General features: G+C 63.8%; 4 protein-coding genes across 4 annotated transcripts in view; 2 read left to right on the top strand and 2 right to left on the bottom strand.

The window, feature by feature from the left end:
• Positions 1-635: 635 nt before the first annotated feature.
• On the top strand, positions 636-4225 carry F751_6315 (Eukaryotic peptide chain release factor GTP-binding subunit ERF3B; the record flags this gene model as incomplete). Its single annotated transcript, XM_011403539.1, has 11 exons — positions 636-957; positions 1073-1208; positions 1413-1529; positions 1772-1847; positions 2018-2470; positions 2628-2719; positions 2963-3043; positions 3219-3393; positions 3622-3703; positions 3798-3814; positions 4025-4225. The coding sequence occupies 11 exons, from the start codon at positions 636-638 to the stop codon at positions 4223-4225; spliced, it is 1752 nt and encodes a 583-aa protein (XP_011401841.1).
• Positions 4226-4465: 240 nt separating this feature from the next.
• F751_6314 (hypothetical protein) lies at positions 4466-6051 on the bottom strand (the record flags this gene model as incomplete). The annotated part of the gene is made up of 5 exons (XM_011403538.1): positions 4466-4729; positions 4929-5054; positions 5215-5361; positions 5498-5558; positions 5783-6051. The coding sequence occupies 5 exons, from the start codon at positions 6049-6051 to the stop codon at positions 4466-4468; spliced, it is 867 nt and encodes a 288-aa protein (XP_011401840.1).
• Positions 6052-6943: 892 nt separating this feature from the next.
• On the top strand, positions 6944-8982 carry F751_6313 (Villin-1; the record flags this gene model as incomplete). Its single annotated transcript, XM_011403537.1, has 6 exons — positions 6944-7028; positions 7104-7177; positions 7255-7365; positions 8429-8543; positions 8680-8750; positions 8899-8982. The coding sequence occupies 6 exons, from the start codon at positions 6944-6946 to the stop codon at positions 8980-8982; spliced, it is 540 nt and encodes a 179-aa protein (XP_011401839.1).
• Positions 8983-9339: 357 nt separating this feature from the next.
• Positions 9340-13985, bottom strand: part of F751_6312 (Calcium-independent phospholipase A2-gamma) — a gene marked incomplete at both ends in the record, with an annotated part of 7090 nt that continues 2444 nt past the window's right edge. The window contains 9 exons of the mRNA XM_011403536.1: positions 9340-10374; positions 10783-10924; positions 11124-11436; positions 11546-11606; positions 11804-11928; positions 12149-12223; positions 12535-12802; positions 13071-13157; positions 13558-13940. Coding sequence (XP_011401838.1) covers positions 9340-10374; positions 10783-10924; positions 11124-11436; positions 11546-11606; positions 11804-11928; positions 12149-12223; positions 12535-12802; positions 13071-13157; positions 13558-13940 — 2489 coding nt within the window. The remainder of the gene's footprint in view (positions 10375-10782; positions 10925-11123; positions 11437-11545; positions 11607-11803; positions 11929-12148; positions 12224-12534; positions 12803-13070; positions 13158-13557; positions 13941-13985) is intronic.

Below are 13985 nucleotides of genomic sequence, written 5' to 3'. Positions count from 1 at the left end.
CCATTCTGCCCATGCTGTAGCCACTCATCCCGCAACCGATGTCGCACATCTTTTCCAGCCAAGCAGCGCGCGTACGGGTCGCAGATCAGGGCAGAAGGGCCACGCAGCGTCTCGCGGGCTCTGAGCCCGGCCAGTGCTCGACTCAGAACGGTGTCCTCCTCATCGGACAAGGCCCAGTCGCCCTTCGCTGCCGGGATTCGTGCGGCCACATGTCTTTGCACAGCACTGGCACCTGTCCCTCGATATGGGTGATGTGGTCGACAGGGATCCTGCCCGGGGCGGAGCGAGGACCTTGCCCTGCACGTCGCCATCATCCCTGCTCGACACACAAACCTCTGATCCACACGCATGTACTACAATGCATCATAGGAAAGGATCCAGAAATACATCCCACGTTGTATTCCTTGCATCGAGCCACTCCATGTGTTGACCTCGACTGCCCATGCATGGTTGATCATCGCGCGCTTTCCAGCCTGCAATGCGCGGTTCTTACGACCCTCCACCTCCAGCTATCTCGTGCTTGCGCCTCGTTCACGGCTGTGATATCACCGAAAGAATCACATAGCAGAGCCATTTGCCCTGCAACTTGCATTGGTATCCCTCCCCCTTGTCGGTGCGTATCGCTGTGGGTCGCCATGGCCGACTCCTGGGAGGATCAGAGCGAGGAACAGATCACATACGAGCCTCAAAAGCCCAAGCTGAACCCCCTGGCATCCAGCTTCAGCTTCAGCCCTGGCGCGAGCTCCTTCACGCCCGTGGCTCCTGCACCTGCGCCGAATCCAGCCCCAGCACCGGCAGCCGCACCCGCCCCCGCGCCTGAGCCAGCCGAGTTACTGGCAGCAGACCCACCGTCAGCAGAGGTGGCTCCAGCTCCTGAGACCTCCGAGCCGCCCTCCGAGCCAGAGCCCAAGGCAGCCCCAGCTGAGACCCGGCCGGCACCCGCAGCTCCCTCCAAAGGTGCTGCTGTGGTACAGCGCATGCCTTGTGCCTAGCATATGCATGTGAAGGTACTGCAGGCAGGTGCACACTGGTCTCTGTCTCAGCCATTGCCACCGCGGTACCCCTGCTGCAGCGCCAGAGGCCATCGAGACGGTGACAAAGGAGCTCAAGAAAGCCACGATTGCAGCGGAGGAAAGCGAGGCGCAGAAGGCTGCACGGAGGGCCGAGGTCGACAAAGTGCTGGCCGATATCACCGCGAATGATGCACGGTGCGTGCTTGGGAATGACTGCGCGGACTGACGTGGAGGCCGGGAGTCTGGCATGGGTGTTTGGTGCCCTCAAGCCCTCATCCGCAGTAGATGGATGTGTGCGCTGAGTGGCGACGCGCAATTTTCCATTCCTTGCGCCCTTGGGCATTGCCTCGCAGCTCCATGATCCTCACCGGCCTCTCTGCACTCGCCCTCCTTCCCCAGAGATCACTTGAACGTGGTCTTCATCGGCCATGTGGATGCCGGGAAGTCCACCACAGCCGGCCAGATCCTGGTGCTGACGGGGGGCGTGGATGAGCGCACCATGGAGAAGTATGAGAGGTGAGGGGTGGGGCAATGGTGGTGGAGGTCAAGAAGAATGTGTTGTGTTTGGGGGCCCACTGGTCTCAATTGTTCTACAGCCTGCTTATGCTCGGCGAGCAGATGGTCGCTCCAACTAGCCATGCAACCAAGGGGGCCTGGCAGCAGCCCTCAAAGGGTGCAGATAGAAGACTTGTCCTGGCTGGGGTGCTGTTCTGTGCCCCTGTGCCCAGCTGATCCCCTCGGCACCCTCCTTGGCGCAGGGAGGCAAAGGACAAGAAGCATGACTCATGGTACATAGCTTACATCATGGACACCAATGAGGAGGAGCGAGCGCGGGTGAGTTGCTTTATTACTCTCAAGCGGTAGGGTTATTCTGGAGCAGGCGGCTTGCGATGTACCCTTGCTGGTCCTCTCCAACGCACTGCTCAGCCCCTGGCCCCACCTGTTCAAGTATACCTTCACACACACCATCCCTCACCCCTTCCCCCCAAAACTCCATTTATCAGGGCAAGACCGTGGAGGTGGGGCGCGCCTTCTTCGAGACCCCCAAAAAGCGGTACACGATCCTGGACGCCCCCGGGCACAAGTCCTACGTGCCCAACATGATCAGCGGCGCGGCACAGGCCGACGTGGGCGTGCTGGTCATATCGGCGCGCAAGGGGGAGTTCGAGACCGGATTCGAGCGCGGCGGGCAGACACGGGAGCATGCGCAGCTGGCCAAGACGCTGGGCGTGCAGCGGCTGGTGGTGGTGGTGAACAAGATGGACGACCCCACCACTGTGGGCGAGGACGGCGTGTGGAGCCGTGAGCGCTTCGACGAGGTGGAGAAGAAGCTGACGCTGTTCCTGAAGGGGTCAGGGTACAATCCCAAGAAGGACCTGGCCTTCCTCCCCATCTCGGGCCTGTTTGGGCACAACATCAAGGACCGGGTGGACCCCAAGCTCTGCCCCTGGTACAAGGTGTGCACGCATGGGTGGGTGGGCGCGGTTGGGGGGGTGTTTACTCTGTGCTTCCAGTGTCTGGTGGGCGGGGTTGCAGGACAGCGCTGCAGCCGGGAGTGGCCTGGCCTGTTGTCCCACGTCATCTCGACGCCGCCCTTTCCACCCGCACCCACAGGGCCCCTCCCTGTTCGAGGTGCTGGACAACGTGGAGCCGGCGCTGCGCGACGTGTACGCCCCCTTCCGCATGCCCATCATGGACAGCTACAAGTGGGTTGCCATGCTTTGTGGGCACGGGGGGCTGGACTGAGAGTTTTCGTGACAAAGCGTGGTCATCATGAAAGGGGAGATCTGCAAAGTGTGATGGAAATGGAGGGTGTAGGCACAACCCGCCTCGGCCTTGCCTGGCTTGCGCCTTCCTCGGACGTGAGCTGCACAGTCAAGCCTCGCCCCCCACACTGTCGCCTTCTATGCCTCCACCTCCGACACACACCCGCCGGGCATCTGACGCAGGGAGATGGGGACCATGCTGATGGGCAAGAGCGAGGCCGGCATTGTCAGGGTTGGCGACTCGCTCCTGGTCATGCCCACCAGGTGCGAGTGCCAGGGAGATGGGCGCGCAGTCTGCGTCAAGGGGGGGTTGAAGGGTCGGCGTGGGGCCGATTGCCTGTAGGGGAACTTTGCACCTCTGTTGTCAAAGCGCCCCCTTTGCTCACCTTGCACACCCTGCGCACAACCCCTATTCCCCTCTCCCAAATAACAATTGCAGGACCCAGATCAAGGTGACGGCCATTTACCAGGACGACACCGAGGTGACGGCGGCCAGACCAGGGGAGAACCTGAAGCTGCGGGTGACAGGTGTTGAGGAGGACGAGGTGTCCCCCGGCTTTGTTCTCTGCTCCGTGCACAACCCGGTGCCGGAGGTCACCTACTTTGATGTCCAGGTGGGCGCGACAGACATGTGATTTGATGGACCAGTTGGCAGGGGTTGTGCAAGGGACTCACATTTGGAGCGTGGGCGTGAGACAATAGTGTGTACGTCCTGCCTCACCAGCTTGGGGTGGCAGGTCCAACAAGGTCTGTTTGGAGTCACTTGGGGTGTGTCTTCACAAGGCAGGCCAGTCCCCAACTGGCCTTACATCCACCACGTCTCCCTTGTTCCCGCTGTCCAGATCCAAGTGGCGGAGCTGCTGGAGCACAAGCCCATCCTGTCGGGGGGTTACAAGGCCATCCTACACGTGCACTCGGGCAAGTGTTTGGATGGTAGAGAGAGGGAGACCGCGCTCAGGTGGGGATCAGCACGCACCTACAATCCGCATTCATCAGCATGCCACCCTCCCCAACGCAGTCACTGAGGAGTGCGAGGTGAAGACATTGTTCTTCAAGGTCAATCCCCGCACCAAGGAGCGAACAAAGGCGAGTGCCCAGGGCGTTGTTGCAGGGCTCATGCCATTGCTCTGAGTGTCTTCATGCAAGCACTCTAACACATCATCGCTGCCGCCCCCTCGCCGTACCCCCTCGATGTCAAGCACCTGCACTCAGACTCACCCACACCACGCCCACCCTCTTCTGCAGACCAAGTTTGTGAAGAGCGGGGACGTGGCCATCGCCCGGATCGCGACAGAGCGCTCCATCTGCGTGGAGAAATTTGACGTGGTGCCTCAGATGGGGCGCTTCACCCTGCGAGACGAGGGCAAGACAATCGCCATCGGCAAGATCGTCAAGCTGCCAAAGGCCAGGTCTGGCGAGGCGGGGGAGGCAGGCGAGGGCGCCTGAGGATCACCCTGGCGCTCCACGGGCATGACCTAGATGGTACTACCATGGTGCGACCTTTGCGGGAGGCTGCTGTGTGTCATGTGTACAGTTCTCATGCTCGAAGGGGTCGGCACTGCAGAGGGGCAGAGACCCTTGCAGGGTCAGACACAGGCGGCAGGGTGATGGAAACTGGAGTGGCACGGGTCAGAATGCGGGTGAACTGCGGGGATGAGTGGGCAGGGTCACTCACGAATCCCGTCGTTATTGCTGTGCTCGGAGCACGGCGAGCGCGGTGCTCCCCGGCAGCTGCGCCCGGCAGTACGCCTCCCAGGGAGTTGGGGCGGGGGCGCCCTCCTCCGCCGCCTTGGGCACGGCGACGCCCGCTGCCTCCGTCTGCTCGAAGGCGGCGCGCACGTGGGCAAGCAGCTTTTTGGCGGCTTCGCGCGCCTCGGGGGTGTTGTCGGTCAGCAGGCGGCCGCTGGCCGCCAGCAGGGAGGGCACGGGGATGCCTCGGAGGGTGTTGTCCTGCGGCGGCAGTAGGAAAGGAGGATGGGGTGGAGTGGATGGGGTGACTGCCTTTGGAATGAGGGCTGCAAAGAGCATCATGACAGAGCACCAGAGCCTGTAGGAGATGGCCTGCCCCACCTCCTCCAGCACCACGTCACTCCCAACAGACATCGACACAGGCACCACCCATCACGACATGCCCGCTCTCCGGCTGCACCTGCACCCTGGCTTGCGCGAGGCTCAGGACGATGGCGGTGCGGCCCCGGACCTTGGGGCTCTTGTGCTCGGTGTAGGGCAGCAGCAGCGCAGACAGGGCAGCGGGGTCCACGCTGTCCGCCGCCAGCTGCAGCAAGGAAAGGGGAGCGCGCGATTTTGCGGGCAGGAGAGGGGAGAGCTGTCGACTGGCGGATGCCATCCCCCCCGCCAGCAATCTCACGCCCATCAGCAGCGCATCAACACCCCTCCCTGCCACTCGCCTCGAGGGTGCGCTGCGCCTCCGTCACGACAAACTGCTTCTCGCTGGAGGCGGCCTTGAGCAGGAGGGAGCCCAGGAGGCTGGTGGTGGGGCCCGCCGCTCCGCCCACATCGGCCAGCGCCAGCAGGGCATCTCCCAGTGACAGGAACAGGTCTCCCACAGCCAGGATGGCGGTCTGGTGGTGGTATGGAGAGAACTGGGTTGACGGTGCAGGGATGGGCGTCAAGGGACCCGGTCTGGCCGCGCTCAAGCACGTCTCCGCAGGACCCCATGCCCGGATCTACATTCCGGTCCCATCGCCTTCCTCGCACCTTGGTCACGGAGCTGCGCAGGCTGCGCACAGATTTGAGCACCAGGGGCACCAGCTGGGACCTGGAGGAGTGCATGGTGACGCAGCTGTGAATGGTTTGCTCAAGCATGCGCGGGGTCGCATGCCGCATGGATGAGTGGATGCAGTGCGATGACAGCAAACACCGGATCAGCCCGTGAGGGCAACGACACTCCCATCGAAGGGCTGACGGCGCCGTAATCAAAGGTCAGGCCACCTCAAACACGCTAACCCCTGCCCAGATAGGCCCACCGATCTCGAAACTCACAGGTGAGGCTCCAGCAGGGCGGCGGGCTCGTGCACGGTCAGCTGGCGCAGCGTGCCCAGCGCATGGCACACCTCCACCCAGTCCGCCGAGGCGAGCGTCGTGGAGAGCAGGGTGGACAGGGCTTGCTCCGGCGAGCCCACCACGCGCGTCAGCTCCTCCCGGGACGGGTACTCCACCTCCACTGCCACGGGCTCAGGCCCGTCTGGGAGCTTGTCGGTGGCCTGGACGGTGTCCGGGAGCCGCTTCAGAGGTCGGTCATCGCCCTGCATACATATGGGAGGGTACTGCAAGGCTCGGTCAAGGAGGTGAAGCCGAGGGGGGAATGAAGGTGAGGCTGAGCAGGCCGATCCTTGAAGCACAGCGTGTTACATACCCAGGCTGGCGCGCCCTTGGGGCCAACAGTATGAGGTGAAAAGGGTCCCGCCCCTCACGAGACGTACAGTGAGCTTCTTGGGTGGGGCGACGGGGGTGGGGCTCCGCCCAGGCAGAGCCTCTCCTGCTGCTTTCTGAGGCCCGCTCATGGGCAGGGTGTTCAGGGATCGCTCCGCCAGAACAGGCGTTGGGGCTTGTTTCAGGCGATCTGATTGGTCTTCGGCGGTGGGACTGGGGTCGGGTCTGGTCGGCTGCTCGACTGCGGCTCTCTGGAGCTGTCCCCTTGTGCAGACCATTTGCTGCCCGCCGTTGCCCTTTCAGGACCCTAGAGCTGCATATAAGTGACATTTAAGTGTCACGAGCTTGTAATGGAAGGCATGGAGGCACAGGGCTTGCGATGGGGCCTCAAGTTGAGATCATAGGGACTGCCGGACATACCCACCTTTTGAGTTGGGAGCAGCCAGCGGGATCTCCCTGATATCGCTACCGCAGCTTTTTAAGCCTCCATCCACGCCAGATACTCAAATTACACTTTATTGGAACGCCTTGTCAATCCACGGGCAGGCACGACCCACGAGCCGAGCTCGGGCAAGTGTTCCTGGAGTCGCTTTTAGGAAAATAGGAAATTGTGCATGTGTTCAAAATCCGGTAGCCGAGAAATCCTCGTTGATCGGGTTGGAAAGCGCGTACCAACTCACCAGACAGGGTTGCAGATTGCGACGCAGAACGGTCCAACGTTCGACCACATTTTGATCTGCCGACGCCATCACGCATCGCGAATCGAGGATCATGACGGCGCACATTGAGCTGTGGAAGGTGGCTTCAGATGGCACCATTGCGGCCGTGCCGCAACCGACAAATGCTCTGGACTCTGGTAAGTACTCCCCGCGATTCTTGCGAATGCTAAGTATTCCCTGCTGCTTGCTGATCCAGCCGCCCCCCTTTGCAGGTGCGGCCTACGTCCTGCTGGGGAACCAAGATCCTCGTCGGGTGTTCGCCTGGATCGGCTCCTCGGCCACTCAGGTCGGTGGGATTGGAGTGAGTGCAGAGCAGTCGTATCAGCCCTTTTGTTACCAACCGCGACACCACGCGGTCTGCAGGCTGCCAAGGAGGGGGCGCAAAGGCACGCTGCTGAGCTGGTGGAAGCCATGCCCAGCATTGCGGCCAGCCTCTTGCACATGGAGGGCGGCGAGAGCGAAGCCTTCAGAGCGGTGAGGTGGAGCTGCAGGCATGCTGAGGCTGGAGGGTTTCGCGCCGCGCACAGCGCCACATTCGACCAGCCGGTCTCCACCCGCACAGGCGCTCGAGACCCTCCCAGACGGTGAGGGCGAGCAGCCCGATGAGGGCGGGCCCCACGCCGTTGACCTCGGCCTCGTGAACGATGTGGAGCCCCTGCATGCCAGCAGATCCAGCAAGAAGCGTGAAAAGAAGAAAAAGAAGCAGGGCGCGACTGGGGGCGGCCCGGCGCCCGCCACCCCCGCCCATGCCTCCCTGAGTGATCGCCTGGATGCAGCTGCCACGGATGCCGGGCCAGAGGGCAGGCATGAGGAGGAGAAGGAGGAGGCTGCGCAACCGTCTGCTAATCCAGCCGCTGAAAAGAGAGCGGAGGAGCCTTCTTTGGCCTCGGGAGCCCCGGCCGAGGTGTCCAAGGGAGCAGATGCGGCGAGCTCCCCCAGTGCCAAGAGCCCCCCCAGGGAGGCGCCTGGTGGAGCACCCAAAGCAGCGCCCAAGGAAGCTGAGGTACCTTTGCCCGAGTCCACGGTGCCAGTTTCGGAGACAACAGAGCCCAGCGATTCTGCTCTTCCCTGCGACCCTGCTGTTGTGCCGGAGCCAGAGTCCGTGCCCAGTCCTGAGGCCCCGGTCCTGGAAGGGCAGAGGCCGGGATCCAAGGTGGAGGAGCCAGAATCGGTCCCCGTCCCAACACCCAAAGTGCCAGAGGTGCAGTCAAGCAAGCCAGAAGAGCAGTCGAGCAAGCCAGAGGTGCAGTCGGGCAAGCCGGCAGCTCCTCTGCAGGAGCACAAGTCCAACACACCCAAGGCTGCACCTGCCTCCAAGAAGAACTCGTTGCTGCAGCGCTGGCGGGAGGCGACCACTGTCAGCAGTACTCCTGTGGCAAAGGTAAGATGGGATGCTATGTCTCCCATGGATGGAGGATTGGAGAGCATGGGCGCCTGGGGTGGACAATGCAGTGGCCATTGCGTCGTCATGCTCCAAAGAATCTCATCCGCAATCCCAGCAGCACCCCATTCACACCTTCCCATTCCTTCGCAACAGCTGGGTCCGGCTGCAGATAGCGCCAAGGCATGGGACAGCAGCATCGCTGTGGCAGCTCGCATTGCGGTGACCCTGGCCCCCGGCGAGCAAGTGTTCCCTGTGGAGGAACTCAAGGGTGAGGAACTCGTGCTCGAGGGGGCGTACAAATGGAGCAGCTGTCGCAAAGCTGGGAGGGGCTCGTATATCTGACCTATCCTGAGAGGAGCAAAACAATACAGCGCTCCGATCCTCTTGCCCTGTCCTGCTGTCAGGGCTGCGCGCCGAGAGCGGGATCAACATGACCCGCAAGGAGGACTACTTGTCACCCGCCGACTTTGAGAAGGTGACCCATGGGCTGTTGAGTCCGCTCGAGGGCTGGTGGGCGGCAGACCTGGTTCTCGGTGGAGTGCCAGGTCTTTTACTGTGCTCTGTTATCAATGAAGCGAGTCGTTCCTCGAACCCTCACCCGGATGCAAAGCCACGTCGCGCAGGTGTTTGGCAAGACGCGGGAGGAGTTCAAGGCCCAGCCTGCCTGGCGGCAGACCCTGGCCAAGAAGCAGGTCGGCCTGTGGTAGGCAATGGCACCTCTTCACGATCTGCTTCCCGTAGCAGAGTCTCTGGTACCGCTATTCCCACGTTCCTTCCTGCAAGCGTCTCTGCTTCAATGCCAAGTCTTTGTGGAGCGATGTGAGGGACTGCACCATACAGCAGCCCAAGTACTGCCTTCCCCTCTATGAATAGAGTAAGTGTCTATCTGTAAAGCTCCACCACAACGATATGGCAAGGGACCAACACGACAAGCAGCCGGCTGATGGATCAAGGGGAAAGACGAGGGTAGCCTGCCGTAATGCACGCCCATCCCATACTGGAGGGGAAATGTACACGCTCCACAGTTTCAAGGACCAATAAAGGGGCTCCATGCCGCTGGCCCCTCAAGTGTGGCGCTGGACCTTGTCATCGGTCCCGAGGGTGAACAAATGCAGGCCACCATGTCGCTGGAGCACCGGAAGCAGCGGCTGCCCAGCTACTAGGAGGGGCCACACACTTCCTAGGTCTTGAACAGTCAGCGACCTTTCGCCAGCAGGTGCCACGACAGCCGCGGCAGTGCCACCTCTGAGGAGAGCAGCCACCCAGGCGGGGTTTGCCGTGCGTGTAAGGAAGACGACGCTGCCCGCCAGACTCGCCGCCAGCGCGCCCTCGCCCACCTGCAGTGGGAGTGTTCCTGGGTACGTATGACGGACTCTCAGATGGAGCCCCGCACCCTCAACTCCCATCCCTCTCCCATGTGCACTTGCCTCGGCGGTGGACAGGCTGCGGCCGGGGGAGACGTGCTCCATGAGGCGGAGCTCCACGGATCTCCCCCCGCCGACGACCTGCGCGTGCTGACTCAGCAGCGACAGGCGCTGGTCGCCGCCAGGCAGCGTGCACGCCGGCAAGGGGGAGAAGAGGGCGGCGAGCGGTTGTCCGCACCTGGCCTCCCACTCTGCCTCGGCGGGGCTGCCGCCCAGCACGGCGTGGAGCTCGCTGCGCCAGCTCAACACCAGGTCCCCGGCGCTGCTCACAGGCAGGTCCAGCACGACTGCCGCCGTCCTGCCAGGCGGCAGCGCCGCGGCGACGGCCGCGGCCAGTGGGGTCAGGGAGAGGCCGGCACCAGATGCGGCGCCGGGATGAAGAACAGCTCGTCTTGCGCGCTTGCGCGAGCGGGCCGACTGCGGCAGGAAGGAAGGGGCGGGGCCGCCACTGTCGCCGGTCCCGCCCTCTGCCCTTGCGGCATCAGCGCTCCCCACCCCGCCCTTGCTGGGGCTGAACCAGGAGGTGAGGTACTCGCTCAGACCGCCGCCGGCACCCTGGCTGGTGCCTTGTGTGGCGGCCGGCGGATCCTTGCTGGTTGACGCAGTGGGCGGCGGGTTGAGAGGCGACTCTGGCTCCTGGCCGTTCTCCTCCTGGTCGCTCTCCTGCGCTTCTTCCTGCTGAGTTGGCTCGCCATCGTGGGTTGGTCCGGATGCCGCCGACGTCCTCGGCCCTGGCGCCTCTGCGCCATTGCTGAGCGGCGTCGGCGAGGCAAAGAAGCTGTCTGTGCAGAGCACAGTCAGATTGGCAGTTGGCAGGGGTGCTGTCAACTCCGCCTTCCGTGCACCCAGCTCTGGGGCATGCAGCAACACAATTCGAGCCCCCTGATCGAGCCTGAGATGGCGCAGGCTTGAGGACCCTCGGTTTGGGTCACCCTGATCGATCTTTGTCTCCATGCCAATGCCCTGCACACGCCGAAGAAATGGGGTTCAGCACGCATGTGCCTTGGGATGCACACCAAGGGACAAGGATCTTGCAGCGATCTGCATCCCCAAGTATGACCCCCCCCGCCACGCAAAGCCCACCTTCATCAACGCGGCGGCGGCCGAGTCCAGCTGCTGCCCAGAGTTCTGGATGCATTCCTCCGTGGCCGCCTCCAGCTTGGCCCACTCCTCCTGCCGGATCTCGTCCAGCGCCATCTGGCACCGAGCGTCCATGGGTGAGAACCTGGAGAATGATATTGGGAGGAGGGGGCAATGCAGGAAGTGGGAGCAGAGGGAGAGCAGAATGCGTGTGGATTGGAGCATAGTTGCCTAAATTGCAGCAGAACCTAGCCCGTGACGGCAGTCGTTCATTGCGGCGCCGACGGCTGTCTGCAGATGGACAGTATTCCCAAGCCAGGACTCCTCTCCTCCCTCCTTCCAACCCTTCACACAACCTGAAGTACTGCAGGCCGGGGATGAGGTGCGCGGTGGCGGCCAGGGTCTCGGCCACACGCTCCACGTCCGTGGCGGACTCGATGAGGATGTTGCCCGTCTCCATGAAAGAGGAGACCGCGGCGGGGCGCGGCACGCACGGCACCGACCCGGTGCCAATGCTGACGAGGACCTCCAGCGGCGTGCCGGGCCAGAGCAGCTGGGCCTCCTGCAGCGCCACCAGGGCGGGGTTGTTGATGGTCACCGCACCGTCCTGGAAGCGCTCGGCGCCACACTCAAAACCATCGAGGTAATAGGTGGCAGCTGTGACACGGGGGAGGGGGGCTAGGGTTGGGAGCTTGGGAGGGAGCTTGATTCGCGGAGGGCAGATGAGATCTGAGGTGGGAGGAGCACCGACAGGACAAGCTCTCACCCGAGGAGGCGCGTGCTGCTTGCCAGATGGCGTGCCTGGAGCTCCCGCCATGCGCTGCTAGCTGCAGGGGTTTGAGGCTCGGTGTCGGGTCCGAGGCTCGGGGGCACGGAGCGCCCACGACTCCCTGTGCGTCCTTGCTGGTGCCATCCAGTGTCAATGCAGACTCCCTCGCAGAGACCTACCCCCTCAGACCAGGCATCACGCCGGCCAGCTCAGGAATACTGCACTGCAGAACCCCACTCCTCCCCTCTTCCGCACCTCCTGCATCCTGCCCCGCAGCTCGGGGCCCACTTCATAGTTTCGGAAGACAAAGGGCGTGGCGGGCATGACCGAGGCCAGGGTGGCCACGAGCGCCACCCTTGGGCAGTCCAGCGGAGCGGAATCTGGGTGCACAAAGATGGTGGTGTCTGGGAGATTGTTGGGGAGATCCGGGGATGCCCTGCCTTACTGCAGGCTCCACTCAATCAAGGGGCTCAGCAGCAAGTGCATGGGATTGGGACTGCACACTGACGCCCGGTGGCCCTGCTCATCTCTGCGGAGGCACACCAGACCAGCTCCGCACGACCCTCGTGCCAGGTGGCAGCACGCCCCGGTCCCACGCACCTATCATGGACTTGCCCAGCACCTCTGGGAAGGCGCTGAGGTCGCAGTAGTCCTTCAGGAGCTCCTCGTACATGGCTGGGAATGAGGGGGGGATGGGACAGGTCATTACGGGTGCAGAGTGTGAAATCAATGCGGTGCAACTCGCAGACCAGTGCCATGAAGCAATCCCTCAAAGTGGAATCCAGTGCGCGAGACTTCTCCAAATCAGCCCACACCACAGGGATGGGTCGCTCTCCATCCCCAGCTCCCCCCTCCTCATTCATAGGCCTCCTTCCTGCCCTACCCCAGTGTCTCGCCCCCTACTAGCCTCCTCCACAAAATCATCATTGTAGAAGCCTCCCCCTATCCGCACACCACTCCCCCCTCCCAACCAACCAATCCCTCACCCGAGTCGTGCTTGTAGCCGACCACCACGGCACGCACATGCTGGGTGCGAGAGTGAAAATTGCGGTAGAAGCTGTCCATCCACCCCTCCTCCCGGTCCTGGGCGCCGCCGCGGGAGAAGACGCGCTGGCCCAGCACCTTGTAGATGGCCTCGCACTCGTCCAGGGTCATGCGGCGCAGGGCCAGGGCCACCGCCAATAATCCCCCCGTGGAGGTGCCCACGATGAGGTCAAACAGCTCGTGCACACGCCGACCGGTCCGCGCCTCCAGCTCTCGCAGCATGCGAACCGTGGCCATGCCCGTTTTTGGGGGGGGGGTGGGGGGGGCGGGGGGGGGGGTGATGAGTTCCCATGCGGGCATCGAGGATGGGCGGCAGGCGGTTGTTCCTTTGTGGCATTCGGTGCGGGGGCGTCCAGAGAACCCCTGCCCGCCTGGCTGCGGATATTTACCCGCAATCCCAACAAAAGGGAGTGCCATAGGCAGGAGGGGGTTCCGCCCTAGCACCTGCCGCCCGCCAGATTCCACACCTTCTGCCCACCTTCATACCCCCGCCGTCCATGGAGAGGATGCGCACGCCGCGCCCCTGCATGGGCGCCCGACCCACGGCCCGCTGCACCGTCGCGTTCTCCCCTGCAAGTGGAGGTGTGGGAAGTGTTGGTGAAGCGGAGGCTGAGTATCTGGGCGCAGGCGAGGCCTGATTCAACGAAAACGCCATGGGCGTGTCTACCTCTCAACCGCATCAGGCATTGTCATTTGCCCCAAGCTGCTGCAATTGCCACCACGACCCCACGACAAGCCGCGCAGCAAGCCTGCGCCCTCACGCGACACCCTACCATCCCCCCGGCCTCCGAATTCCCTCCCAAGCTCCCCCCACCCAGGATGGCCAGCACGCGGATGGCGGCGGCCCGCACCGGGCCCCCGCCCGCACCCCCCGCCTCCCCCGCCAAGCCGTCCACGGCGTCCATGAGGGGGCGCCGGCGCCGCAGCGCGGCGCGCACCCGCTCGCCAAAGCACAGGTTCCCCACGGCTTCCAGGGCCGCGGCCAGCACCCCTGTCTCCACCCCGGGCCGCGTGCACAGTCCCTCCAGTGCGTCCAGCACCTCCTCCCCCGCCACGCGCGCGCCGGCGGCCGTGGAGGTCAATGCCAGCGCGCACAGCACGCGCAGCGCGGCCAGCGTGACGGCGGGCGAGGCCGCAGAGCGCAGCAGGCCCAGCACGGGGGACACATCGCGCGCGGCCACCGCCTCGGCCAGCTCGGGGCCGTGCGAGGCGAGCAGCGCCAGCGTGGCGCAGGTCTCGCAGGCCACCTGCTCCGAGTCGGACAGAGCCATGAGCAGGAGCTGCTGGAGGGCGCCCTCCTGCGCCACCATCTGGGTGCGGTGCTTGGGGTCGGAGGCCGCCAGGTGGCCTGCGGGTGAGAGTGGCGGGGGGGGGGGGGGGGGGGGGGGGGGGG

Source organism: Auxenochlorella protothecoides (genome assembly GCF_000733215.1).
Source record: "Auxenochlorella protothecoides strain 0710 unplaced genomic scaffold scaffold86, whole genome shotgun sequence".
NCBI lineage: Eukaryota > Viridiplantae > Chlorophyta > Trebouxiophyceae > Chlorellales > Chlorellaceae > Auxenochlorella > Auxenochlorella protothecoides.
The sequence above is the reverse complement of the archived record's forward strand: the minus strand, read 5'-3'. Positions and strand labels throughout refer to the sequence as shown.